This window comes from Drosophila montana, unplaced genomic scaffold (genome assembly GCF_035044405.1).
Source record: "Drosophila montana isolate Dmon_TW-CO22-7 unplaced genomic scaffold, ASM3504440v1 contig_3200_1, whole genome shotgun sequence".
Taxonomy (NCBI): domain Eukaryota; kingdom Metazoa; phylum Arthropoda; class Insecta; order Diptera; family Drosophilidae; genus Drosophila; species Drosophila montana.
In genome coordinates, this window is record NW_026998080.1 from 102,897 (window position 1) to 128,600 (window position 25,704).

At 41.4% G+C, this 25,704-nt stretch overlaps 3 protein-coding genes and 1 long non-coding RNA gene across 4 annotated transcripts in view; 1 reads left to right on the top strand and 3 right to left on the bottom strand.

Annotated features, from left to right (window-relative positions):
* The window catches only part of LOC135431242 (sorbin and SH3 domain-containing protein 1-like), a 33,830-nt gene extending 27,494 nt beyond the window's left edge, over positions 1 to 6,336 (bottom strand). Inside the window, exons 1-2 of the mRNA XM_064686223.1 lie at positions 6,264 to 6,336; positions 2,898 to 5,999 (exon numbers count right to left, since the gene is read on the bottom strand). Of these exons, the coding sequence (XP_064542293.1) occupies positions 2,898 to 5,934 (3,037 nt within the window). The 5' untranslated portion in view covers positions 5,935 to 5,999; positions 6,264 to 6,336. The remainder of the gene's footprint in view (positions 1 to 2,897; positions 6,000 to 6,263) is intronic.
* The window catches only part of RNaseZ (ribonuclease Z), a 52,582-nt gene extending 32,031 nt beyond the window's left edge, over positions 1 to 20,551 (top strand). The window contains exon 3 of the mRNA XM_064686241.1: positions 20,278 to 20,551. Within this exon, the coding sequence (XP_064542311.1) occupies positions 20,278 to 20,286 (9 nt within the window). The 3' untranslated portion in view covers positions 20,287 to 20,551. The remainder of the gene's footprint in view (positions 1 to 20,277) is intronic.
* LOC135431991 (putative mediator of RNA polymerase II transcription subunit 26) lies at positions 7,822 to 10,781 on the bottom strand. Its single transcript, XM_064687428.1, has one exon. It carries the CDS (start codon positions 10,779 to 10,781, stop codon positions 7,971 to 7,973), a length of 2,811 nt encoding a protein of 936 aa, XP_064543498.1. The 3' UTR covers positions 7,822 to 7,970.
* LOC135431253 (uncharacterized) lies at positions 11,064 to 16,366 on the bottom strand. Its single transcript, XR_010436773.1, has 2 exons — positions 16,141 to 16,366; positions 11,064 to 11,133 (listed from the first exon to the last, which is right to left on the bottom strand). It is a non-coding gene; the product is annotated as an uncharacterized LOC135431253 (long non-coding RNA).
* Positions 20,552 to 25,704: the final 5,153 nt, after the last annotated feature.

Sequence of the window (25,704 nt, forward strand, 5' to 3'; positions counted from 1 at the left end):
CATTGAAAATTATTATTCTAGCTGAATGTGACACTTGGCCATAGGAATAATCTTTAGGAAGGGTAAGGCATGAGGAAATTAAATGATATATCATTAATAAAAGCGAGAGCAGAACTGAGAAGAATTTAATATTTAAAAAAAAAACTTTAAAAGCTCCTGTTAAGAAAGCTTTAAGTTGCCTTTTAGGAATTTGAAATCCGAAGATTTTATTGTGGTAGCTACTAAGTGTAGATTAAAGCTTTTATGAGATATAATTAATCATGTTAATATTTTTAGATGCTTTCTCTTGGAAGTATATCTGGGAAGATTTTGAAGCTACTTAACAAGGCATTGGGCTACTGCTGAAAAGTTTTTTTAAGTAATTGTATTCAAAATATAGAAAGCTTTTAAGTTTACACAGTTAAACGGATAAAAAGCTTTAATGTGCTTTCGAAAGCTGCTTTAAATGAAGCATGAATGAATGATTCTTACTAACTAAAGCTTTACTCTTACGGAAAATATCAATTTAAAGCACGCAGCTTTCATGTGCTTTCAAAACTTTTTGATAAAAGTATGAGCCGTAAAGTAAAAATGGGTACATATATTTCAAAATAAATGCCACAAAATTGTATAAGTTATTAATTTAAAAATGTATCCGATTAGTTGAATGAGCCTTAAATTATGAGCAATGCATGATTTATTATTATTAGTTACTTGCGATCTTTGTATATCTAGGACATTCACAGGATTAGTCAGTCGGTCAAGCAATGCATCATTTACAAGCGCTAGCATAAAACAAATCTCTCTGTGACACAGCTTACGACTAGATCAAATCAAATAGGTCAACGGATATATGTAGATATATATATGTATTTAAATATGTGGGGCATGCGTACAAAATAATAAAGACTAAATAACAATTGAGTTTGTTAATCAATTTATCGTTTATTAAACATTCAACAACACTATATTGGATTTATTTGTATTAATTTCCAAAAAAACATTTAACTAATTTTCACAAATATAGTTTTCAATTTTATTATTATTTTTATTTTTTGTTTTTTAATTTCGTTTATTATTAAACATTTGCCTAGGACAAAAACATAATTTCAATTTTCATTTGGTTAAAAGTAGGCTGCATGCTGCTGGAAGGCATTTCGGGGTAGCTGAGGGGGGATATATAAATTGTTTAAAGCGTTTCTGGCGGTTCCATTAACAAAGGTTTCTGGGCGTGCACATAGAGTATTTGATTCCTATATATATATATATTCAGAAACTGTCGGACGTGGTTTTATGCTCAAAATTGCGCCAATATTTATCGAACTCCTCGAAGATTTTCGAGCGGAAGGGCGAGCTGGCGAACAGCTCATCGAAATTTCTATGGAAATTGACCAAAAATGGCGAAGACGATGGCGAAGGCGATGCTGGCGGTGCTCGGCCAGAGCTCGATTTGGATCTGGATTCGTTTTCTATATGGCTACTCGTGGCTGACGTTGTTTCTGTTGTACTGTTGTTGTTGTTGTTGTTGTTGTTGCTATTGAAGTTGTTGGTGTTTTCGTTGTTGTTGTTGTTGGTTGCTGTTTTATCATTGTCTGTGTGAGGGCGGCGATAGAGAGAAATTTGATATACAAAAGAGCGACACACACAGAGAGAGAAACACACAGATATAGAGTGTGAGTGCGAGTGAGAGTGAGAAGGAGAAGGAGAGAGACAGAGAGCGAACGAGTTGCTACAACAACAATAAACACATATATTTACAATATGTTTGTAAGATGAGAGAGTGTATGTGCGAAATGACCTTTCACCAATGAGTTGAAAAATATATAAGTACACTCAGAAAAAAATGTGTATCCTAGATTTGAACGAAGTTTACAAAAAAATTCTAAGCGCATGTTTGAGTTTTGTTTTATATAAAATATATTGTTTAAACTATTTTTTTATCCTCAAATTTATAAAATTTAATTTATATGTTTTTTTTAATGTTTGGAACAGCCAAAAAAAAAAAAAAACAACAAACATTTAAATTAGCTTGGGAACATTCAAAAGAATTCTTAAAAAATTTAATTAAAAACTTCGAGAACTACTTTTTTTGTGAGTTAGTTGTTGAAGTTCAGAACGTGAAAAATATTCTTTCTTGTTAATTAGAAACCAATAAGAACTTTTAGTTCCAGCGAAAAAGAAATTGAAGAATTTTAGAAAAATAATTTTTCGAATTTCCAGCTTCATTATGTAAAAATATTTCTTTCTTTTATTCAGAAATAAAAAAGAACTAGTAGTTCCAGTGGAAAAGAAATTTAAGAACTAGTTTTTGGAATACTTCCAGCTTCAGATAGTTGCAATTTACTGAATTTTCCGATAAAATGCATATAATATTAAAAAAACTAATTGGATTAATTAGTTCAAAAAAGATTTCAAAAAATAGTTGGTTTTGCAGAGATCTCATTGCGAAACGGAAAATAAGAACGCGGCTTAAATTTCATCAAGAAGAACTCAAAATCTAGAATACACATTTTCGCAGAGTGCACAAAGAGTGAGCATTTAGCTGAACTTGTTCCAGGCCGTGAGAACGGTCAGGCCAAGTAGCAGAGCGGTGCCCAAGATGTTGCCAGCAATCGAGTTGGAGGATGAATTGGATGTATTATTGTTGCTATCGACTGGGCTACGGGGAATGGGCGTTGGGCTGGTGGGAGAGTTGGGGGGTGAAGAGGAGGAATTGGAGTTGGAGTGGGAGTGGGAGGAACAGGAACCTTTGGAAGCGGAACCACAACCAGTGTCAGGCGTTTGGGAGCGGCAGGAGCTAGTTACAGAAGCGTTGCCTAGTTGCAGATTATGACTAACGAGTCTCGCGGTATTCGATCGATAACGATAACGATTGGCAGCCGGCTGAGTCGCTCTCGGCTTGTCCGTGGCAAACTCACCCTGCACAGAAGGCGGCAACCGGGACACCTTGTACGTCTTCACAATGGTCGACTTCTTGCTGGCGCTGCTTAGCGAATTGTCCGTTGCGGTCTCGCTGCGCTCCTGCTGCTCGAGCCGCTCCACTTGACCAGTTGATTGGTCGTCGCCTTTCAGCTGTTCGCAGCTGCTGAACTTTGCGAATTCGCGCAAATGGCGCGGCAGCTCGCGCAGATTCGCCTCGGCCTGACCCTCCAGAATGCGCACGGGCGTCGGCGCCTCAGCATCCGATTCGCTGCCCGCTGCCGCCGCCGCTGCGGCCGCCGCTGGCTGCGACTCGGCTCCGCTCTCCCAGTCGCTGTCCGCGGGCATGGACAGTTTGTGGCGACGCTCCTTGACGCGATTGAGAAACTCATCGCTAATGTTCGCCTGCTGCTCGGTGGCGTGCTGCTGCTCGTCCTCGATCTTGGATATCTTGATGATCTTGTGCTGGCGCCGCTCCTCGCGCTCCGCCACCTTGTTCATCCACTCCTCGGCCATTTGCTGGCGGAACACCTCATCCTCGCTGAGCGTGGGCAGCTTCGGCGCCGGCCGGTAGCTCTCGCGTCGCGGCGGCGGCGCCTGCAGCACCGTGGGCGCCCGTTGCATCTCCTCCATCAGCCGGCGGCGCTCCTGCTGCAGCCGCTCGAATTCCAGCTTCAGCTGTTCCTCCTTGCTCAGTATATACTTGAGTTGCTGCTCGTGCAGCTCGCGCGGCAACGAGGCGCGTCTCTCCCGCTGCCTGTCGTACGCCGGCGGCTGTCCCGGCTGGGGTGGGGTGACGGGCGTGGACACTGGCGCCGGCGACACGCCACGCCGCGAGGTGGTGCTAATGTAGGTGGGATTCGGATCCCGCTCGATCATCGAGTAGCAGCTGGCGTAGTGCGGCCGCTGCTGCTGCGGCGCCTGCTGCAGCATGGGCGCATGCCGGCGTGCACCTCCGTACGCATTAAAGCTATCGTAGCAGCTGCTGCTGGACAGATCGTTCGTGCTGGCCGAGAGGCGTGGAGCGCGTATCGAGTGAGGCTGCGGCTGCCGCTGGCCCAGGCCCTGGCGCTGATAACAAATCTCCACCTCGCGCGCAAACGGACGCGCAATATTCTCCGAGTAGCCCAAATCGCTGGCATAATGCGCCCAATCATCCTGCTGCACTGCCTCGGCCGGGACTCGGTAGTGCTCCGCGGAGCTGTGCGGCCGCACGGTCTCGTTCAGATTGCACAGCGACTCGGCGCGACGAGTCCGTTCGTAATCGGGCGCCAGTTGAATGGGTATCTCGACGGCACGCGGCACCGAGGACAGCCGCTCCTGGCGTGATCTCGCCGAGCGTTCAATTTCACGCTCCAGCTCCTGCATGTGTGCATGCCGCTCACGCTTCTGCTGCTCCTGCTGGCAGCTGTTGTTGCTGTTGTTGTTGTTGCTGGTGAGGCGACTGAGATCGTACAGCGAGGCGGATTTGTCGCGCTGCTGTCGCTGCTCGCGGCCCGTTTGCAGCTCGGCATTCAGCTGCTGGGACAAGGCGTCAAAGTCCTTGAAGAGCTTTTCATTATCCAAGTGATTGCCCGTCGAAGGTTGCCCATTGCCGTTGCCGTTGGTCTGAGCAATTGCGTCGAGCGCTGCTTTGGCACGTTGCCGAAATTCCTCATAAGTGCCGCTGCTGCTGTTGCTGTTGTTCACCTTGGTGCTGCTGCCAGTTGTTGTTGTTGTTGTTGTCTGCTCTCTGTGCTGCCTGCTCTCTGGGAGCAACTGTTGCTGCTGTGCGTCATCATTGAAAGTGTTTGCCATGCCATTTAATTTCGTTGCTGACATAATATTAGCCGCTGACGGCGGCGGTGGCACTGGCGGCGCACAATCCACCTCATCCGCCGCCGCCGCCTGCCGCACAGGTATCTGATGCACCTGCGGTACCTGCTGCACCGGAAATTTATTATTTACAGTGGGCGTCTCGCCAGGCTCCTGCTGCTGCTCGCGACTGCTGTTGCTGTAGTCGTAGATCACCTGGCCATTCTCCACACGCTTCTTGGACTCAAAGGAGCTGGTCTCAATGTTGGAGTAGCGTTTGCTCTGCTGCGGCTTCTGCTGCCCGCTCTGCTCAATGTTGGAGAAACGCTTGCGCTGCTCGTCAAAGATGTCGCCCTGCTGGGCCATGCTGGGGAACATGCGCGCCAATTCGCTTTCCATGCTGGCTGGAAACTTGCTGTTGCTGCTGCTGCTCCTGTTGCTGCTGCTCTTAATGTTGCTGCTGTGGCTCATGTAGCTGCTGTTGCGGTTGCTGTTGCTGCTGTTGCTGTTGCTGTGTTTGCTCTGCTGTTGCTGCTCGACTGTGCGCTGGTCAAATGCGTACGGCAACTGCTGATCAGCTGCTGCTGCTGCTGTTGGTTTATTTTCAAATGATGATGTCGCTGGCATTGTTGCTGCTGTGTTTGACTTTTGGCTTACGTCATCTGCCTGCTGCTGTTGCTGCTTCGGCTGCTGTTGCTGTTGCGCTGCTTGGCTCTTTGCCTTGGCCGCAGTCTCGGCGCTCTTCACAGGCACCGGCGGCGGCGGCGGCGTTGTCGCTGTGGGCGTTAGACTCTTGCGCAATTCGCGCATCTTGGCCGCCGTTTTGAGTATCTGCTCCTGCTCGGCATTCATTTGTGCGCTGTCCATGGCGCGCACCTGCTCGGCGTTCAGCTCGTGATAGCCGCGTCGCTGCACGAATTTCTCGTGTGCGTCCAGCAGCTGATCGGCCGCTGGCTGCAACTGTTGCTGCTGTGCTAGCGCACGCTGCGCCGGCGACAGGCAAACGAGCAACTGGGGATCCTTCTGAGTGGGCAAACCCAGCCAGGCATCCTTCTCGCCCCTGGGCTGGTCCAGCGAGAGCTGCAGCTCGCCGATGTGCGGCAATTGTGGCATAGGATAAGGCATGTTATCGGATTGCTGCTGCTGCTGCTGCTGCTGTTGCTGCTGCTGCTGCTGCTGCTGTTCGGTTATGTTTTGGGCAACGCTGGCGAGCTCCTCAAGCATCTGCTCGCCATAGGGCATGGAGGCCAAGGTCTCGGTGCATAGCAAACGCAATTTCTTAATGCGCTCCGCTTCCGTTTCCGCTGCTGAAATAGGGTAAATAGCTGGTTGCTGATGCTGCTGCTGCTGGCGCAGGGGGGGTGTGGGGGGTTGCTGTTGCGGGGGTGGCGAGGCCAGGTGTATGGCCGTGCATTGGCTGTGCTGTGTGCTGTCCGAACAGTGCGAATCGTTCGACTCTTGACGCTTGAGCAACAACGGGTTAAGGATTGGATGCTGGGTGGTGCTGGTTGCGGGATAGTGCATGCTGCTGGGGGGCGGTGGCACAGGCGGGGGCGTGGGTGATAACCTACAGCGCAATTCGTTTGGCTGCTGCCGCTGCTGCTGCTCCGGAGCAGCTTGCGCGTTCTCGTTTTCGTTTCCGTTTACATTCGCGTTAACGTTAACGTTAACGTTAACGTTTCCGTTTTCGCGTCGCGTCATTTCGATCAATTCGCGCACTTTTTCCATGTTGCGAACGAATTCCTCGCGCGTTGCCGCCAGCGAAGTGGTTGCAGTTGAACTGTTGGCCAATTTGTTCGGGCCAAATTCGTTGGCCAACAATGTCGAATGTTGATTCGCTTCTCTTGCCAGCTCATTAAATGCCGGCGTGGGCGTCGCTGCCGGCGTCCCTGTTGGCGTCGCCGTCGGCGTCGGCGTCACGGCACTAAGCAGCGATGATAGCGAACTGCTGCCCGGCGATGTCGGCTCCGTCGTGGGATGAGCGTTAACAGGTGTGCTCTCGCGGCTCGATTGGTCGGCGGCTGTTGTTGCCTCCGTTTCCGTGTCCACTTCCGTTTCGACCTGTAATTGTTGTTGTTCTTGTTTTGGTTCTTGCTATTTGTGTTGTTGTTGTTGTTTAAGTATTGTTACACAATAGTATAAGCATGTGATTCTAGCATAAACATGGCCTACTTTAAGTTTATTGCGCACTCAACTGACCCCAAATACTAGCCAAAGATCTTGGACCTTCAACCAAGTGAATGTTCTCTTAACTCTTGCTAATCCCAGAAATACAACCAACATTAAATAATTCCTAACCGAAAGCCCACAAGAACTTTTTTCAGTATACAATACTACAAAATATGTTTCCAAAAATACTGAAAAACACTGCAAATTTATTATTTTATTTATTATTATATCAACATTTAATATTTACCCATCGCAGAAAAATATGCAAGCTAACAGCAGCCTTTGACATTCACATTAAACACAGTAGCAGTAGGTGTCAAACTTGGCTGTCAATTGACAATTGACTTATAAAAAAAAAATCGTTATCACAAAAGAATGCGATTCGCATAACTGCTATCGATTATCGCTTTGTTGTCGCTTTCTTATCGCTTTTTTAACTTTTATTGAAAACAAGCTGATGCGTTTTTACGAAGCGGAAAAGCGTTTTGTTTCATTAGTAAGAAACATATTGTAAGAAATATATATGTAAACAAACTAAACTAAAGCTTCTTAGACTAGCTTTTTATTCATGTATTTGAATAATTTGTATTATCGCCTTTGAAGTTAAAAAGGCGATATCAATGCATTTTGTCTTTGTAAATCAAATTTATGTTTTATTCAAGATTCTTATCTGACGTTGGCGGAATATTTAAAATGTTTGCATCTAGCTGCTAAATATTTGACATGATGTTGCAAGCAGCTTAGCTGTCAAGTTGCTTAAAATGCTGCTGTTAAACAATGTAGTCCTTTAAAATAAATATGCTATATAATATATGCTGATATGTTATCATACGAAAACCAATTTGACATTTAGTCGGATTGAAATTTATATATAGTTTATTATAACTTTGATTTTGGCTTAAGATATGCTTATCATGAAGAAAACAATGTGAAGAATTATTGAATGGAAATTTCTTCATAAACTTAGTAAAAATAATTTGTACTCTTTTCTAATTAAATATACCTCCTAGGCACATGGAACTAATCATCATTTGTTACTCTTCTGATTGTCACCTATTTCACCTGATTCCCTTTTCCCTCTCGAACTAAACCTCCTGCTACTCCTATGGTTAGTTGGTTAGTACTGCGCTACGAACCTCGCACTCGCCCTCGGTTTCCGTTTCGTTGGATGAGCTGATCGGCTCCGTGGTTGTTGTGCTGCTGAGGTCGTCGTCGGGTCGATTGATCAGCCGGCTGGCATCCGTGTCCAGGTCGCTGAGGGCGCGTTTGGCCAGGGCAGCTGCCTCTTCGAGCTCGAGTTCCATTAGATCCGAGACGCTGCTGGAGCCGGACGAGCTGAGGTAAACCAATTCCGCATCCTCGGACTGCGGCGACAAGGTACTCTGTAGTCGCAAGCAGCTCTCCAAATCACTGGGCTGATCGAGCAGCTTTGTCTCCAGCATGAGAGCCAGCGGCTCCTCGCGACGCTTGTGCCGGCGACTGAAGTCGAGTTGGCTGCGCGGAAACGCTTCGTTTGCCTTCGCTGGCAGCGGTGAACGCGTCTTCGCCGGATCATTGCCGGAGGAGGAGGCGGAGGCGCTGCGACTCAGGCTGGGATCGCCGCCCGCTGCTGCTGCCTCGCTATTCTCCTCCAGAATGCTGTCCAGATAGCGCGGACTGAGCAGCTGCGGCAGAAAGTGCGATTCGAGTGCATTGCGTTTCTGGACGCGCTTCTGGCGCAGCTGCTCCTGTTGCTCGGCGCGGCTGCTGGACGGCAAATCCGCCGAAGACGCTAAAACAGCAACGGGCGCAATCGTAGCCGTCGGCGTGCTCGCCTCCGTCTCCGAATCCGCTTCAAATACGAGGGGCGACTGCAGCGGCCCATTGAACTCACCGGAGCTGCAATCGCTGCTCAGCTCCAGCTCCTGAATTTGCACATCGCGCGCGAATTTATTAAACTGTTGCACGGCCTTAGGCGAGGGCGATTCGACCAGGTAACGCGGCGGCGGGGACAAGGTGCCGCTGTTGTTGCCGCTGTTGGTGCTGTGTGCGGTTGCTGTTGCTGTGGTGCTGCTGATCTCCTCAATTGTGGGCTTACCTTTACGAGCGCGTTCCTCCTCATCCGTTTCGAGGCGTATCTGATGTATGATGACTTTGGTGCTGCGTTGCAGCGGCTGCTTTGTGGCATGTTGCTGTGGTGCACGCTGTTGTTGCTGCTGTGTAACGACCTGTTGCAGCTGTGTTTCGGCCTGTTGCTGCTGAGCCAGCGGCTGTTGCAGCTGACAGTTCGCCAGCAATTCTTGCACAGCTGCTGGCAACTGTTGATCTGTTTGTGTTTCCTGCTGCTGTTGTGGCTCCTGCTTCTGCTGTTGCTGCAGCTGTTGCTGCTGCTGCAGCTGCAACTGTTGCTCCTGCTCCTGCTTCTGCTGCTGCTGCAACTGTTGCTGAGGTGCGTCTATTTCATCATTGCTCTCGCGCACTATGCGATGCACTATCACCTTGGCCTGACGTGGACTACCTGGTGGCTTTGCTGCCTGCTGCTGTTGCTCCTGTTGCTGCTGTTGCTCCTGTTGCTGCTGTTGCTGCTGCGGCAACTCCATCTGTTGCTGTGGTTGCTCCCGCTGCTGCTTGGCGTTTTTGGCACCCATTGCGTCTGATTGCGTCTGTGTGGCTGCTTCGTGTTTGTCTTCCTTTTCAACTATCACAGGCACTATGTGAACCACCGGCTGTTTCTTGAACTGATCTTCAGACTGATCTAATGGCTGATCGGAAGCCTTCTTTGCTCTATGGAGATCTTCTTGCAGATCTTCTGACTGAGCTTCCGAATGAATTTTAATCAGATGTTCCTTTGGCTGATCAGCTGCTTGTTCTGCTAGTTGATCGATAATCTTTTCTATTATTGGATCTTCAACTAGATCCTGCTCGATCTGCTGTTCAATTCTCTCTTGTGGCTGATTTTCTGCTTGTGCAATCGGCTCCTCCACAGTGTGTTCGAATTTTGTCCGATTTTCACATGGATCTTTTGCTTCAATCAGATGGGCTTTAGACTGATCTTCTAACTGCTCGACAAGCTTCTCTTCTGTAAGATCTTTAGGCGGATCTTCCAGCCGCTCTTCAGACTGATGTCCTGGCTGCCGTTCCCACTGTTGGACAGGGTTTTCCTCTGTCTGATCTTCTAACTGTTCGACCAGCTTCTCTTCGGTCTGATCTTCAGACACTTCGGATTGAGCTCCGGGCTGATCTTCTAAATGTTGGTCAAGCTTCTCTTTTGTCTGATCTACAGACTGATCGATGAGCTTCTCTTTTGTCTGATCGATGGGCTTCTCTTTTGTCTGATCTTCAGACAGATATTTTAACTGATCGTTAGATTGATATTCGGGCTGATCTTCCAACTGTTGAACAAGCTTCTCTTTTGGCTGATCCACAGGCTGATCGATGGGCTTCTCTTTTGTCTGATGTTCGGGCTGATCTTCCAAATGTTGGACAGGCTTTTCCTCTGTCTGATCTTCTAACTTATCGACCAGCTTCTCTTCTGCCTGATCTTCAGACTGATCTTCCAGCCGATCTTTTGCTGCAATCTGCTGCTCTTTGGACTGATCTTTTGACTGATCCTCTAGTTGCACCACAGACTGTTCTTCTGCCTCTTTCTGGCTCTCCTCTCTGCTGGCTATGCGAGTGGTTGATTCATCAGCAGCTGTGAGGCTGTCACCGGCTGTGGTTGACCCATTTGAAATGCTGCCAGAATTTGCATTATTATCATGCTGATGATCATTAGCTGCTGTTAATGATGATGAAGTTGTTGCTGCTGCCTCCTCCTGCTGTTCTCGCTCCTCTGTTGCTGTCCCCTCCGCCGCCGCTTGTTGTTTATTTTGATTTGCGTTCTGATTTTTATTGCGCTTATTACGATTACGATTGCGATTACGATTACGATTATTTGGCATCGTCTACGTCGCGTCTAAGCCTGGGAAACTGTTGCACTCGAAACGGAACCCACACTTAAAGTCTCTCTGTATATATATATATATATATATGTATATGTGTGTGTCTGTGTGTGTGTGTGCTTGATTTGTTGTGCCTGCCTGCTGCAGTTTGTGTCTGGCTATTACGCATACGCCGCGGTTGCCGCTTTCAATCAGCTAAATCTAAAAATTGCTTTAATTCGTGTGCTTTTTGCTTTTGTTTTTTATTATTGCTCGTTTATTGTCGTCTTTTGTCGTCGTCGACGTCGTTTAGAGATTTCTCTCTTTCTCTGTGTCACTCGTCGCTGGCAGAAACACAACTAAAACTGAAAAACTGAACCATACGGCGCCGTCAGCCGATCAACCAAAGCGACGAGCCGGCATTTCAAGCAGCGTCGACATCTGCTGCGACGCCAGCTGCGACGTCAACGGCGACTGCGACGCTCAGCTGCCCGGCACAAGTTTGACACGCGTCCGGCGCTGCACAAATTTTGATATACAGATATATATATAAATCACGCATATATATATTTATATATCTATAGATATAAACCACGCAAAAAAAAGGAATATTTTCGATTTGACGTTTTTACGTTTTAGTTTTCAACTTTTGTGTTCCCGATTTGTGTTCCCGACATTTTCGTTTTTCCTCACAGATTTTTCTGACAAGATTTTCTTTCGACTTGTTTTGCGCGCTCGCGTTCCCGTTTCTTCTGCTGGCGGCGACTGGCGACCAAGGAATGGGCCATGGGCTGCTCCCAGCTGCCAGGCGGGCCGCACAAATCAGTTGCACATAGGCACGTAATGAACAAAAAAAAAAACAAAAAATAGAAAAAACGCCAAGAAAAACTAAAAAAAATGCCCACAACAAGAGCAGCAACAACAATATGGGGCATTCATAATGAGGCTCGTCTGATGATCATTTTAAAAATACATGAGGCGCTGTCTGTAGAATTGTAAAGAGCGCAACACATTTGCCTCAAGTAGTGGGAGTTCTTCTGGGTTAGGGGCGTGGCGGTTGAAGGAGTCGTGTGTGTTAAGTGCAGAGCAAATAAGCAAACGTGCTGTTCAGTGTATTCAAAGTTGTTGTCGCTGTTGTCTCTCTGGAGCTAGTCAAACATAAACAAACAACAAGGCAAGCAAAATCAAGTCCAAGTCAAGTCAAGTTCTCAGGATTTGAGGCACACGCGAAAGTCAAACAAAAATGTTGCAAAGATTTAAAAACAGAATAAAAACAGAAAAAATATATATACGTTTATATATTATCTAGATATATGTATATGGTATATTGCTCGTGGTTATAAACAAAATCGGAACTGAGTTGTTTAGAAAATGCTTCTATTTTTCGGCTGCAAATAATGTCATCTTTAATTATATTCTTGGCTACGTTGAAATTTCTGCAATTTTAATGTTTTTATTTATGCAATGAATGCCAGAAAACTGAAGAACCCAACTTTGAGACGTTTGAACTTTGAAATAAACAAATAAATTTGCTACGCTAAAGGAAGGCAAAAATTGAAATGCTTTTGTGCTACAAATAGCCATTCAATAATTGAATAGAAATATACACAATATATATATTATTTAATAATATATATTCATGCTCGAAATTTGGTTAAACAAATATTTTCTTTTAATTATTTCAAATACATTTGAGAAAAAAATTTAATTGCCCGCTGATCGCATTTCAATAATAAAGACAATAAATTATTCAAATTTGCGGAACTCAAAATGTGGACTCTGTTTTTACGATTTATAAAGACAGTAATTAAAAGTTGATATATATTTTAAAACTTGAAACAAAAAATTAAAAAAGACGTTTCAACTTTTTTTTTATATTTTCTTAAAATTGTAGATTTTTATGGCATTTATTTAAGAATTTTTCAAATAGTTTTCTGATGTAATTTTTATTTAGAACAAAAATTTTAGTTTTCAAAATTTTAACAAGTTTGTTTAAATTATGATCAATTTTCAATTAAACTTGAAAAATATGTATTATAATATTTTAAGCTATTTTTCTCATTAATTTTACATTTTTTTCGCCTTTATAAACCTGGAATTTTATTTATTATCTATTGTATTTTTGTTTTAATTTCATTCAATTTTGTCTATTTAAAGTCATTCAAAATGTTGTTTAATTAAAACACAAAGAATGTTTATTTCTTGAATCAATTTGGCTACTTTCGGCCGCCCCTCCCGCGCCCACCCACAGCCCACCTCAGGCAATATGCCCAAACAAATCGCTTACAACGCATTTAAATATCACACAGCACACACACACGCGACTGCAGTCAAGTGAGTGTGTTTGTGTGCGTGTGTGTATCTGTATCTATGGCATTTTCAAGATATTTTTCGTGCGTAATTTCTTTTTCGATTTGTTTTTTCTCTGATTTTGTTTTTAGCTTTGCTACAATTTTGTGTTCTGTAGTCTCCGGTCTCCGATCTCTGTTCTCTGTTCCCCCGATTTTTTGGGGTGTCTACACTTGAATAATTTTTACGAGTTGAAATTGAAGCACTTTTTCCGACTGACAAGTGTGCCGGCTCACATATGTATCTGTATAGTATATATATGTATACATATCTGTATATATATCTTCTACTGGGCCATGCGGTTAGTAGTCGTTGATTTATTTTTAAAAGTACTTAATGGATTTCAATTTCTTGACTTTCTCTGACTGCGGCTACCTCAGCTGCTTCTGCTTCTTCATTCAATTCGTCATGCTGATCGTGGGCCGCAAATAGATCTGTAAGGCCTTTCCCGTTCCTGTCAGGTGCCAGACAAGTGTGAAATGTGCACGTGATGCAAATGAACTGCATTGGGGCTGGGGGGGACGACAGAGGTGCACCGCGATTATGCAACAGTTGGAAGCAGTTGTCTGTGTGCGACACGACCCTAGAGGGCTAAGGGAATTCACAGCTAAAAACAACAATTAAAAGCAGATGAGGAGAGAAGCACAGTGGAGCACACTTAACATTTGCTGCCTAATTAAAAACCTATTAAAACGGCAATTTCCTCTCTGCTAGACAGACATTAAAAGTCTAAGAAACACCTTAACATCAGGCTATAGACCTCACTCTCCCTCTTGCTCTGCCTCTCTCTCTTTCTCACACTATTCTAATACTTTTTCTGTCTCTGTCCCTCGGCACTTACTCAGTTTATTTAATTTGGTTTCGCTTCTGTTGCTTTTATTTTGTGGTCTCTAAATTGCCTAGAGCATTATCATATTATACTCTATTAAATAGCATCGTTAACTCTCTATAAAAGCACGCTCAACTCATATACCCAACTTGAGTTAGAGTAGTTTTTTTTCTTACGCAACATCGATAACAACAACAACAATTACCACTTATTGCAATAGATATGCATTTCATTTTCTATATTATTTTTGAGTTATCTTTCAATGCTGATAAAAACGAGTTTCTGTTTGTTTCGACGAATCGAAATTAGGTTTTCCGTGTTGAAATTGTGCTACGAATATCGTTCGATATATTAAAAATCGCTGCACTTTATGCAAAATGTAATCAAAATTGAAGAGCTGCTAAAGTGGATTCAATGGAATTAAACAAACAACTATTTTTTATGGAAATATGCTTGTGACACTGTCAAGAGCTTTTGTGTTTGTTATTTAGTTAAATTATATTTTAATTGCGAATTAATCGATTATATTTATTATTATGCATGCAGAATATATAACTCAGTTCTAGCTTTTGTTTGCTATGAACATATGAAATTATGAACAACTTTTGAAAACGTTTTGCATGTCTTTAATTTTGATTTTTTAAAAAAACTACCTCTTTATATTTAATATGATAAAATATATATATAATAAGGTATATCTTCAGATAACACGAAATTAATAACTATGTTTTGTTTAGAAAACATTATCTTGTTTTTCTATAAAAGTAAATATATATATATATGTATTTTTTAAATGCTTTATTTTTCTAGTCATTATAATCGATTAAATAATCTTTAAAAATTGATTATTAATATTCCTGTACTTGTTGCTATTCTTGCTGCTAGTTAGCTTAGATTTATTTCCAACACACATTTATTTTTCAGTCATGTATTGAAGCATGAGAAATATAAATTTAATTTTCTTTCAATTTCTCGCTTTTTCTTTTAATATTACAGGGGCTTGCCTAAAGTCAACACAGCCTATTGATTTTATATTCTCTTTTGCTTTGGTTTTTGTTATTGTTGTTGTTGCCGTTTTTGTTGCTAATTAGCATAGATTTTAAACGCTGCTTTTAAGCATTTGTTTTGCTGTTGTTGTTCTTGTTGTTGCTGCCTCTTCATTTGCCTACACTTTTGGTGCTGCAGTTGCTGTTGTTGTTGTTGTGCTTGTTGTTTTTCTGTTTACGTATGCGTAATTTATTTGGGCAACATGCTGCATGCTTTTCCTCTGTCTCTCTCCCTCTCTCCTTCTTTCACTCTTGCTCACTTTATTTGTTTTTTACACAGCTCACACACACTTACACACAGTTGTAATACAAACAAAATAGTTAGTTAATTAATTTATGGCTCGCGCGCTCATTTCTGCAGCCACCCACCAACAGCGCCGTCGACGTCGACAACGACGTCAGCGCTGACGTCAGAGCTGCGCTGCCTGCGCGCGCTGTGAGGTCAACGTCAGGCGGCAAATTACAAAAGCAACTAAGAACCAAAGCGGCGCACTTAGCGCTCAATTAATTGCAAATTCGTCGGTTTATATCAAAGACACTGTCCACTGTCTCACTGTCCCGCAGTCGCACGGTCCCACTGTGCACTGTCGTTTGGCTTTCTGTGTGCCGCGTTCTTCAGTGCAACGCGTACGTGCGCCAACTGAAATGTTGAATCTGCACCGAAATCTCTGAATCCCAAATACAACACGATATGCGGCGAGTGCGCCCAATTGGGCCCGTGGGGCGGGTCAACGACTGCGCACACTGTGGCCAGCTAGATTTGTGTCTGCTCGAAAAGGCGCACACATATACATATATCATTTGGTCAACGGCTTGTCTTATCTGCTGTCCAAGGAGAACTACAGAACTAGAACTTAGCATAATAAATTTGCTAAGTGGCTAAAAATCGAACAATGATCTCAGCGCTGCGAGTGTTAAACATGACGCCTAATTGCAATTTCGCAAAGCGCTAAAGTTTTCCTATTAGCTGCAAGGTCAAACTCAGACCATGAACCCATTACACTACCCCACCACAGCCCCTTACTTTACGCTCCTTGGAGCGAAATAAACAAACACATTAAAGCCAAAAACTTTGACGCGTTGCGTCAGACCGAAATGTGCTCCTACTTTGTTTTTACAGTTACAAGCAAAAACACACACAGATACAAGTACACACGCTTTTAGTTATGCTATAAATAGCAACAGTTTCGTATACCAACAACGGTATTGTGTAGCGCAGTGTAATTGCTTTGTTTTCTTTCTTTCTTTCGTTTTGTCGGAACGCGCTCGCGATCGCACAACGTCAAAGTCGAAGTTCTAATGGCAACTGAAGCTTCGCAAGCTTCACACAGCGCGCCATCGACAACCGACAACAACAACAACTGAGAACAACAACAACAATTGAGAACAACACTTTGTCACCTGGCAACCCGGCAGCAACGTTTCCTCTACAGACAGCGAGCCGGCCCCAACAACAAGAACAACAAAAGCAAAACAAAAACAACTGGAACTGCGACGATAAGTTTGCCAAAGTTGTTAACTGCCCATTGTTGTTGTTGTTGTTGTTGCTGCTGTTGCGGTTTTGTGCTCAACAAAAGCTAATTATTGTAGTATTCTCTGCCGTCTCTCCCTCTCTTTCACACACGCTCACAAGCTCGTTCGCTTTGTTGCCTCTCTCTTTGTGTTCGATTTCCTGCTGCCTCAAATCAATCGAATCCACCAATGGGAAGCTTGTCTTTTCGAAAAATACCCTTACAAAGGGCATAACCTGTTCCATATGCATCTACTCACTTGAAATGGCTTTAATACTAATTATTTATATTTGTTATATTTATTTATAGTTCAACATAGTAGACAACTTTATAAAGCCCTTTTTTTTCTTAATATTTTGTTTTAAATAATATTATTTTAATTTATAACAATTGATTTTAAATAAATCATATTAAAATTCAGTAAAATTCAAGTTTCAATTTTAAGCAAAATAAATTTAAATAATCATTAATTTCTTAAAATTAAATAAATTATTTAATTTATGACCATTTTCTTATTGATTTCTATATAAAATATATTTTTATATTTTCTTAAATTCTCCAATGATTAAAATATATTTTAAATAATTCAAATATAATATTCTCGTAATATTTATGTGTTTCCGTACATTCTGTAGTATCTATTAATTCGGTATTAATTTTCTTTTCTAAATAACTCAGCGGTAAAAAACATAAATATGGGAATTTACATTTTTTTGCAAATCCTAACTTTAATATTTGTTCGCTGTAGAGTATACAAAGTTCGCTGTGCTAACCAAAAATACAAAAGGTTCGATTCTATTTATTTTTTGCTGTTAGAACGAAGCCCAGCTGTTTTGCTGAGCACCTGGTGCTTGCCAATAGAAGGTTTTGGCATTTTGCCAATCTATCGAAAGCTGGAAACAGCTTTCAATTTCAACCACTCATCAGCTGGAAGTGATTTCGCCAATCTCGGCGCAAAGGCCGCTCAGAGCGCTCGGAGCTTAGAAATACAATTAACACTCGTTAATCAGGCATGGGACTTTTGCCAAACGTCAGTTACGGGGGGCAACTTATCGGGTTTCTTTGATTTTAAATGGTTTTTCTGTTTGCTTAGCAATGAAATCATGCGCATAAATAAAAATATAAAAAAAAATGAAGGAAAAAGCTCGCAAGACATAAATAAAATACTTGATAAAAGTAGAAAATCAAAATGTTAACTTATCAGACATGCAAAAAATATACAAAAAACACACGTTATACACAAGGCTATGCAATATCTATATCTGAACATATGTACGCCTGTGTGTTTGTCCAGTTTGTTGAGTTTTCGTACACACAATCTGTACTTTTATCAATATTTAATCAAGCATTTGCGTCGAATAAAAATAGGGAATTTCTTAGCACATGGCAAGAGCTCCACAAAATAATTGCAAGCCATTTCGTTTTAGAAAAATATATGTTTAATAAGTTGAAAATATGGGCGTTTGGGTAACGCCCAGCATTTTAAATTTGAATTTGAATAATCGTTTGTTCCATAGATAACAAATTAATGCTAATTGCATTTCAAATTTGGTTCACGTTCAACTTGAACAAAATTCAAAACCAATCCACACAACGCATTTATCTGCGGGCTCTGAATCATATGCCAGAATTCAAAATACATATAAAGCATATTGTTTATGCGACATATTTCAGTTTTTGGCAACAGAAGCGAACAGCGAAATTGAAAACAAAAACTGGAAACACAAAAGCCAAAAAATATCAAATAAAAGTCAACTGTCAGCTGAGCGGCGCTACCCAAATAACAAAAACTACTTATAGATAGCCAGCAGAAACGAAAACAAGTCGTTAGTGCTCGACAAAAAGATACCCTGTACAGAGTTATAAAATGGCCTAACGCGCATCCGTATTTTCATTACCAAGCTTTATTATAATTAGTTTTTTATTATTATTATAAAGTTTCTCAGCGGCTGCGCTGCTTCTTCCCTCTTCAGTTTTTTAATGTTGCCAAAATAAAACTAAATTAAAACTGTTTTAAAAAATCACCAGGTGAGGTAGGTATCACTTAAATAACTGAGAATCTCAGAGAATGGCGATTAATAAAAGTAAGAAAAATATGGGACAAGAAGAAAGATTTATTAGCAAACATATATAAGAAGGGTGAAGTATATTCAGAGAGAGAGAGAGAGAGAGAGAGAGAAACAGACCAAATGAATGAGAAAAAAAGAGAGAATGTAGCTATCACTTAAATTGTTGAGAATCTCAGAGAAAGGCAAGAATAAAGAATTATTTACAAAAATATGGCAATTGACAGAGAGAGTTAGGGACCAAATGCATTAGAGAGATAGAGCTAGAAATGGAGAGAACTGGAGAGAGAAAAAGAGAGAGAGTAAAAATGGAGAGCTAGAGGGACCCTCAAAGGAGGCTTATATCTGGCCGATATCGACTTCTCTAGAATATACATATTGGTATACATCGAAAATAATTAAGATCTTGTAAGTACTTAAGTTTGTAAGAAATATTAAATTGATTCAGATTTCAGAAGGAAAATGGCGAATTATATCTTAAATAACAGTCAGGATTCAGCTAAGACAGACAGCAAGCTTAACATATACTTTTAATCATTCACACACAAGTTAAGCTTATGAAAATCGCATAGAAAGGCTGTTACCATTACATTTCTGTGTCTTACATTTTTATATAGAGACTGAAATGGCAATGTACAAGCCTGAGTGCTTCTTCCCGTTTAGCCATTCTTCCATTTGCTGACCTTGAACCGCAAAACTGGTTAAGTGCCAAATGCTTAACTTTATCGAGCAACGCTTTGTTATTTGTTGCTCCCAGGCCAAGTCGCGATATAAGAGTGTGTTAAAAGGAAACGTCAATTTACTTAGATAGGCGCACGAACCCAATCGATAATCGTAATAAGGTATTGATAGGGTTCCGGCAGAACGTAAGCGAAGGCATTTACAATTTACCTGCCCCAAAACAAAGGCTGCAGCTGTGACATTTCCCAGATATACTCCCGAAAGTGACTCAATGGGTTGGCTGTGACTCGGTTTATATTCCCCCTGCTCATAATACACAATAAGCCAGCGGTCAATGGCACCCAAAGAGAGAAACATTCAAGAGTTTTTTTTTTCCTTTTTTTGCCAGTGGCACTTTAACTGTCGTCGACATTCCGACATTGTTGTGGTTTCTGGTTACCTGGGGCGGGGCGGGGCGGGGCTCTTAGCTCCATGTCTTGGCCAAGTGTCGCTTTAATTAAGTACCTGAGCCACCTTAATTGCCCGTGAAGCATGAATGAATGATTAAGTTGCATGTGCTACACGTAATTCAATATGCCACTTGATTTGAGCGTCTCTCGAAATGCCTTTGTATAGCCAGCATATAATAACAACTAATGGGCCCAGGTAGCGCCCACACTTCTAGTTTTGGCCGAAAACTCGAAAGCCATTCATTTTTTATAATCATTTTCGATGTCGTGGGCTTTGAGAGGGTGTGGATATGATTACTTTGTCACGAAACTAGTCTGAATACAGACAGAAGGCCATCAAATATTTATTCGCCTCATCAGCAAAAACACTCGAAAGTCTATTACTAAGCAAATTAGTTGCAGGTCTTAAAGGTGAGTTTATTAAACTTAGTATATTTCTTTATTATTATTATTGCCGCAGGCGGAACATTTGACTTTTCCAGCCAAATGAACCCTTAATATTATTTATGCATATAATAATAGGCTGTAAAATATGACTTGATTTTTGTTCAAAAAATTATATTCCTAACTTTTTGTTTCATTTCAGATAACTTAATACTTAAACACCTTTGTTTAGGCAAATGAGAATATATTAAATATTGCCTCTAACGTAGGAATAATCGTTCGATAATTGAATAATGATAATGTGCAATACAATTTTATTCCTTTCGGCTAAGATTAGCCTCCCTCTCCTAATTATGCTGGATGAAGGTAAGTTTTCCTGTTAAAATTAATATTAAATATGACAATTATTTTGACTTGTTGGGTGTTCAAACTAATTACACTATTATGCTCAGAATAGATCTTTACTTTCTTGTGAATCACGTCAAATAGTTTTTAAAATTAATTTTATTTTATTGGGAATATTCAAATGTTGTTTATAAAGTATTTGGAAATACGCGTCTTTAATAGCATTAAAGAAATTTGAGAATTTAATATCTTGAGAAATAAGTTTAAGTCCGAGTGCAAACGCCAGTCCTACTTAAATTAAATATTTAAATAAGTTTTTCCAAGTTCATTAAGCGTGGCTTAATTATAAACAATTCCTCGTTGCTTATCATCAATTGTCTTTTTGTTAGTTCTAAACTAAATTAAGCGCTATTGTTGCTATCGCACACAGTTTTTATTGACAATAAATTCTGAAGTTCACTTTCGTTCCGACATATACCACGTATGTATATATGCATACTATATATAGCTCGAAAGAACTTTAACTAATGCCGGCTGTCTTATCAAAATTTGTGTCATGCCGTTGTTATTTTTGTTGTTGTCACCGTAAACAAAGGCAGAATAATAAATAATATTTAGCACAAAGACATTTACAATGGGTTTCTTGGCAGTGCACAGTGCGTATAATTAATATGCGCGAATCGCGCAATTTATTGAAAGTATTCGTCTGTGACAGGTGAAATTTTATAATTGAAAATATTAAAAAACAATTTCTAATAATAAATTCAAATATAATATCCAGAGTGTGGCCCAAGCGCTGGCCCAAAACTTCATTTGCATGCCGTACCCCATGCATCCGGTCATTAAAAAATTAATTGAACTATGACCAAAAGCCGACTCGAACAACCCGGTACAGTATAATTTAAAACGTATTAAAATCACAAACACACGCACACATTTATCTAGATCCATAGACAAATAGAGCGACAGACACAAAACACAATTTGGAGCGCACATTTTGTGCCATTTTCGGTCGGTTATTGGGTATATAATATTTATAATAATAATATTATTATTATATATTATCATGCCATATGCAATCATAATTAAGCCGCATTTCGGTCTATCTCTTCGTAGAGTCGCCTACCTTAAAAATAGTCTTTCTTAATAAGTGCTTATCACACTTGGATTTAAATATTTAATGAAGCGAAGGTCGTTGCGTTTCTTGTACCCGCCCTTATAACAGTTATATCTGTATTGTGCTACCGTAGCACAGTGGGGATTTGTCTAGGTTAAGCATGGATTGGCATAGTGGAATAAAGGGGAATTCAAAAGGAACTAGAAGAAAAAAAAACTCAACTCTGAACTTTGCGTTCGCAATTTGCGCTCTAATTTGATAAGGTTAATTAATGGCAAGGGGCATACAAATTATGAACTCACGTTGTGCTCGGGGCCGGAGAGTGAACGTTTACTGGTAACGCCTTAAGCTGCAACACACACGCGCACACACATTTACTAAACACACACTTACACACGCGCACTTGCAAGTGGTAAGTGGTAAACGGGAAGCGGGCGGGCAGCGGGAGCGGGTCGCGGGAAGCTATCGATGCGCCCAGACAAAATCTCTTTTGGGCTGTTAACAATTTCACGCGCGCGTCTTAACTGTTCTTACTGATTGTTGTTGTTGTTGTTGTTGCTGTGATCAGCATCGTATTCTTTGTTGTTGTTGTGGGTGCAAAATAACACTCACTCGCGTATTCGCACTCGTATTCGCACTCACACACTCGCACTCGCACTCACGACGACAACTTGACTTGGCAAAACTTCTGTAGTAACTAAATAGCAGGGGCCCACGGTATCGTATAGCACAAAACAACGGCGTATTTGGCGACAGCGCAGCGCACGCTGGCAGCGACAGAGCAGCGTCTGTGCGGCACAGTGGCACGCAAGCGCTTAATAGTGCTTAAGGCTTAAGCATATAAGATCAATGATTATTTTATCTTGTGATTTAATTTATAGTTTGTATTTAGGAGCACAACAATAGCTTTATATTTATAAATATAAGTAATAAATTATTTGGGCATAAGAATAGTTGTATGCGAACTTGCCTTAAATTCTTTTAGTATTCGTTTGTTTCTCAAAGTGACAAATATTATCGTATATAATATTTTTGTTTTTATATATATGTGTATATATATTAATTTTATAATATCTCCAAAGAATTTAAATTCATGACTTAAGCCTTATTTAACTAAGAGCATAAATAAAATTTTAGTTAAGTCAGTGACTGCAGCTTATTATTCTATATAAAATGCATCAAGAATATATAGGAAATCATTCTAGTGTATGCTCAAAATTACACGCTTTTAAAATGCACTTCATTAACAAACAAATGAATAATCTGCTCAAACAAACTGTCTAAATTCGCCTTTTTAGCATATTCTTTTCATATCTATATTTATTCCTAGTCCTCGTTCCACACTCGTTGTTTCGAGCGCTGCATAATAGAATTCTGCCACTGTGCGTTGCCTTTTGATTAGTTTGACGTTTACTTGTTGCTGCCCGCGTCGACTGCGACGCCAGCTGCGAGTGGTGGGTGCTTTGAGTCTCAGCCTCTGCCGTCCGCTTCGGGCGCTGGGAGCTGCTCTGTAGCCGGCTTTGGCGTGACTTGTTGACGATTTGTTTTTATTTTTGTTTTTGTTTGTTTCGACGCGCTCTGCGCTTGGCGGGCACGAACCACAGATCCGATATTTTCCAATTTGTATGCATAAATTCACACACAGATGCACACACGACAAAAAGGGGTGCGGAGCAGGCGGGTGTGCAGGGGGGAGAAAGGAGGCGAGCATGTTGTGTCTCTCCCCATCAACGAGCTGCGCTGTCCAAGTGAAACAAAAGAACCCAAACAAACAACAAGTTGTACAAGCTGCGAGTACTCGCACTCACACTCGAGTACTCATACGACAACGGGTACTCGTACATGTGCGCATCTGGTTTAGGGCACGGGCCTGCAGCTTACACTCACATGTCTCTGAAGTGGGCACAGTCCTCATAATGACGACAACGATGGCATATAGCGGGTGGGGTTGCCAGCTCCACGGGCTGTACAAGAAGTTTTTGGTTGTTTAATAACAAGAGTATAATACTTTCATTAGTCGCTCAAATACTAAATATTTTCGATCGAACAGTGTTAAACACGTCTCAAATAAGGCTTCATGAAGAGCCTTAAATACATTTTCAATGCATAATGTTCCACAGTTGCGAATAGAATTTCCAAAAACCCCGCCTTAGAGTGTCCTTTAATCACATAAGTTAACTACAGCAAAAAGTTCAGCTTCCTAGCTCTTACAGCTTGAGCTGTACGCTGATCATCAATCGATCAATCAGTCAAGCAATTTTTGCTAGCTGCATATTTTGTATTGTCCTATGAAATCTATGGCACACCCTCGAGCATTATCTATGTTCTTTTTATGGTTTGGCAATATGAAAATATCATACCATATATCAAGTTTTATTTGCATTAGATAAGAAAGATTGCTAAGTATTCGGCATAATATTGGCATTGATAGAAATATAGATTTGAGTTGCTTGAAATGCAAATGGAACGAGTAAGAACGGGAGAATATTTTTAAGAACTGGAGAACAACCTCATAGCTCACCCTCGGGCTTAAATAGATTTAACAAACAGTCGGGAATGCCGCACTACAAGTTACCACACAAACATGTTCTATACTGTATGACGAATAGACTGGAATACAAAAATTCACTTAAGAAGTCTACATGAATACAAATTATAAAATATCTTACAAAAATTTCATTCATACTTAAATACACCATCTCAAAATTAGAAGTACCTGAAGAAGCAACACGAAATAGTATTTAACTTATTTACATATAATATACCAAATAGGTAGATTGGTTAAAGGGTATATAAAATTGCCTGCTGCCGGCTTTAGGCGCTGCTATCCACTTGCCCTCCCTCCCTCCCTCCCCTGCCACTTCCCTTTCATTCAGCAGCGCGTCGTCAAGCTCCAACAGGCAGCGGCAAGGGCGTGTCCCGTTGCCCTCTGTCCCTCTGTGACTGACTGTACCCGCGCCCAGGCATATATATGTGCATATCTGAAAGGGGTCGGGGGTCAGCTCTGCTTGGACTCAACTCGACGACCGTCAGACAGCAAGTAGACAGACGACAGTTATTATTGCCCCAGCGCTAGTTTTTCTGTTTTTAGCTTTTGTTATATTATATTTTTTTTTATGGTTTGTTTTCGTTTATGTGCTGAAATGTGCGCCCTCAACTCATAGGATTAGGGAAAGAGGCAGAGGAGGGGGCAGCGGCAGAGCGCACAGCGACAACTTTATGACATTATTGACAATACGTTCGAGCCAGGGTAGGAGGTGTGGAGGGTTCTTCAATGCGCTGGCTATGTGAATAATGAATAATGAGCTCACTCGCAATGCCGCTGGACAGGCATTACTTAGTTGTCGCAGAAGCTGCAGTCCGAGAGCGCCTGTCAAGTGACTGTGAATGCAAAGGACAGCCGAGGACAACAGAGACAGTCACAGGACGGGCCAAAGCTGTCAATTTTGATTTTTCTTTTCCTGCATTTGATTTGCTTTAAACTGAGAGGCATATGTCTCCAGAGATATTGCAGTATATTTATTTATATATACGATTTTAAAATTTCATTAAAGCTCTTCCTAGACTGAATTTCATTCCAACAAACAAGATTTTTTAACACTTGCTTGTGTGAATACCCAAAAAGAATTAATCGTTTTTTTGTAGCTGTGATTAAAAATGATGATTTGAATGGGAAATGGAATTTCACGTGTGGACAGCCAGAAATAAAACTATTATCTGAGCGTCATACTAATATTTTAAGTAATGCAATAAGTACCAAGCACTGCATGGCAAATGCTCGAATGTTAATCATTTGGCTACAACACATACACCACACATAAATTTCCACTAAATTTCAACCCAATTCCGATAATCAAGTTTTATATTTTTATCAAGAGACTTGATTGAAAACCCACGTTAAGAAAATGTTTGAATATATGGGAAAATGTGTATATTTTTATAATAAAACCCAAATATAATGCAAAAGCGCGTGCAGAGCCTAAAACACGTAAAGTTAAATAAAGCAAGCGCCATGTTAAGCTCAATGTTATGCTGTTACACCAATGCATTGCTAGGCATTGTTAACACATTATCTCAATGTTAAGCTACTGTTAACATTGTTAATAATAATAACAACATCAGATTTACATGGTTAACAGCGATGTTAATATTAGGCTGTTAACAGCA

Excerpts from the sequence above, each read along its gene's own strand:
- LOC135431991 (XM_064687428.1), bottom strand. The coding sequence starts at position 10,781 with ATGCCAAATAATCGTAATCGTAATCGCAATCGTAATCGTAATAAGCGC.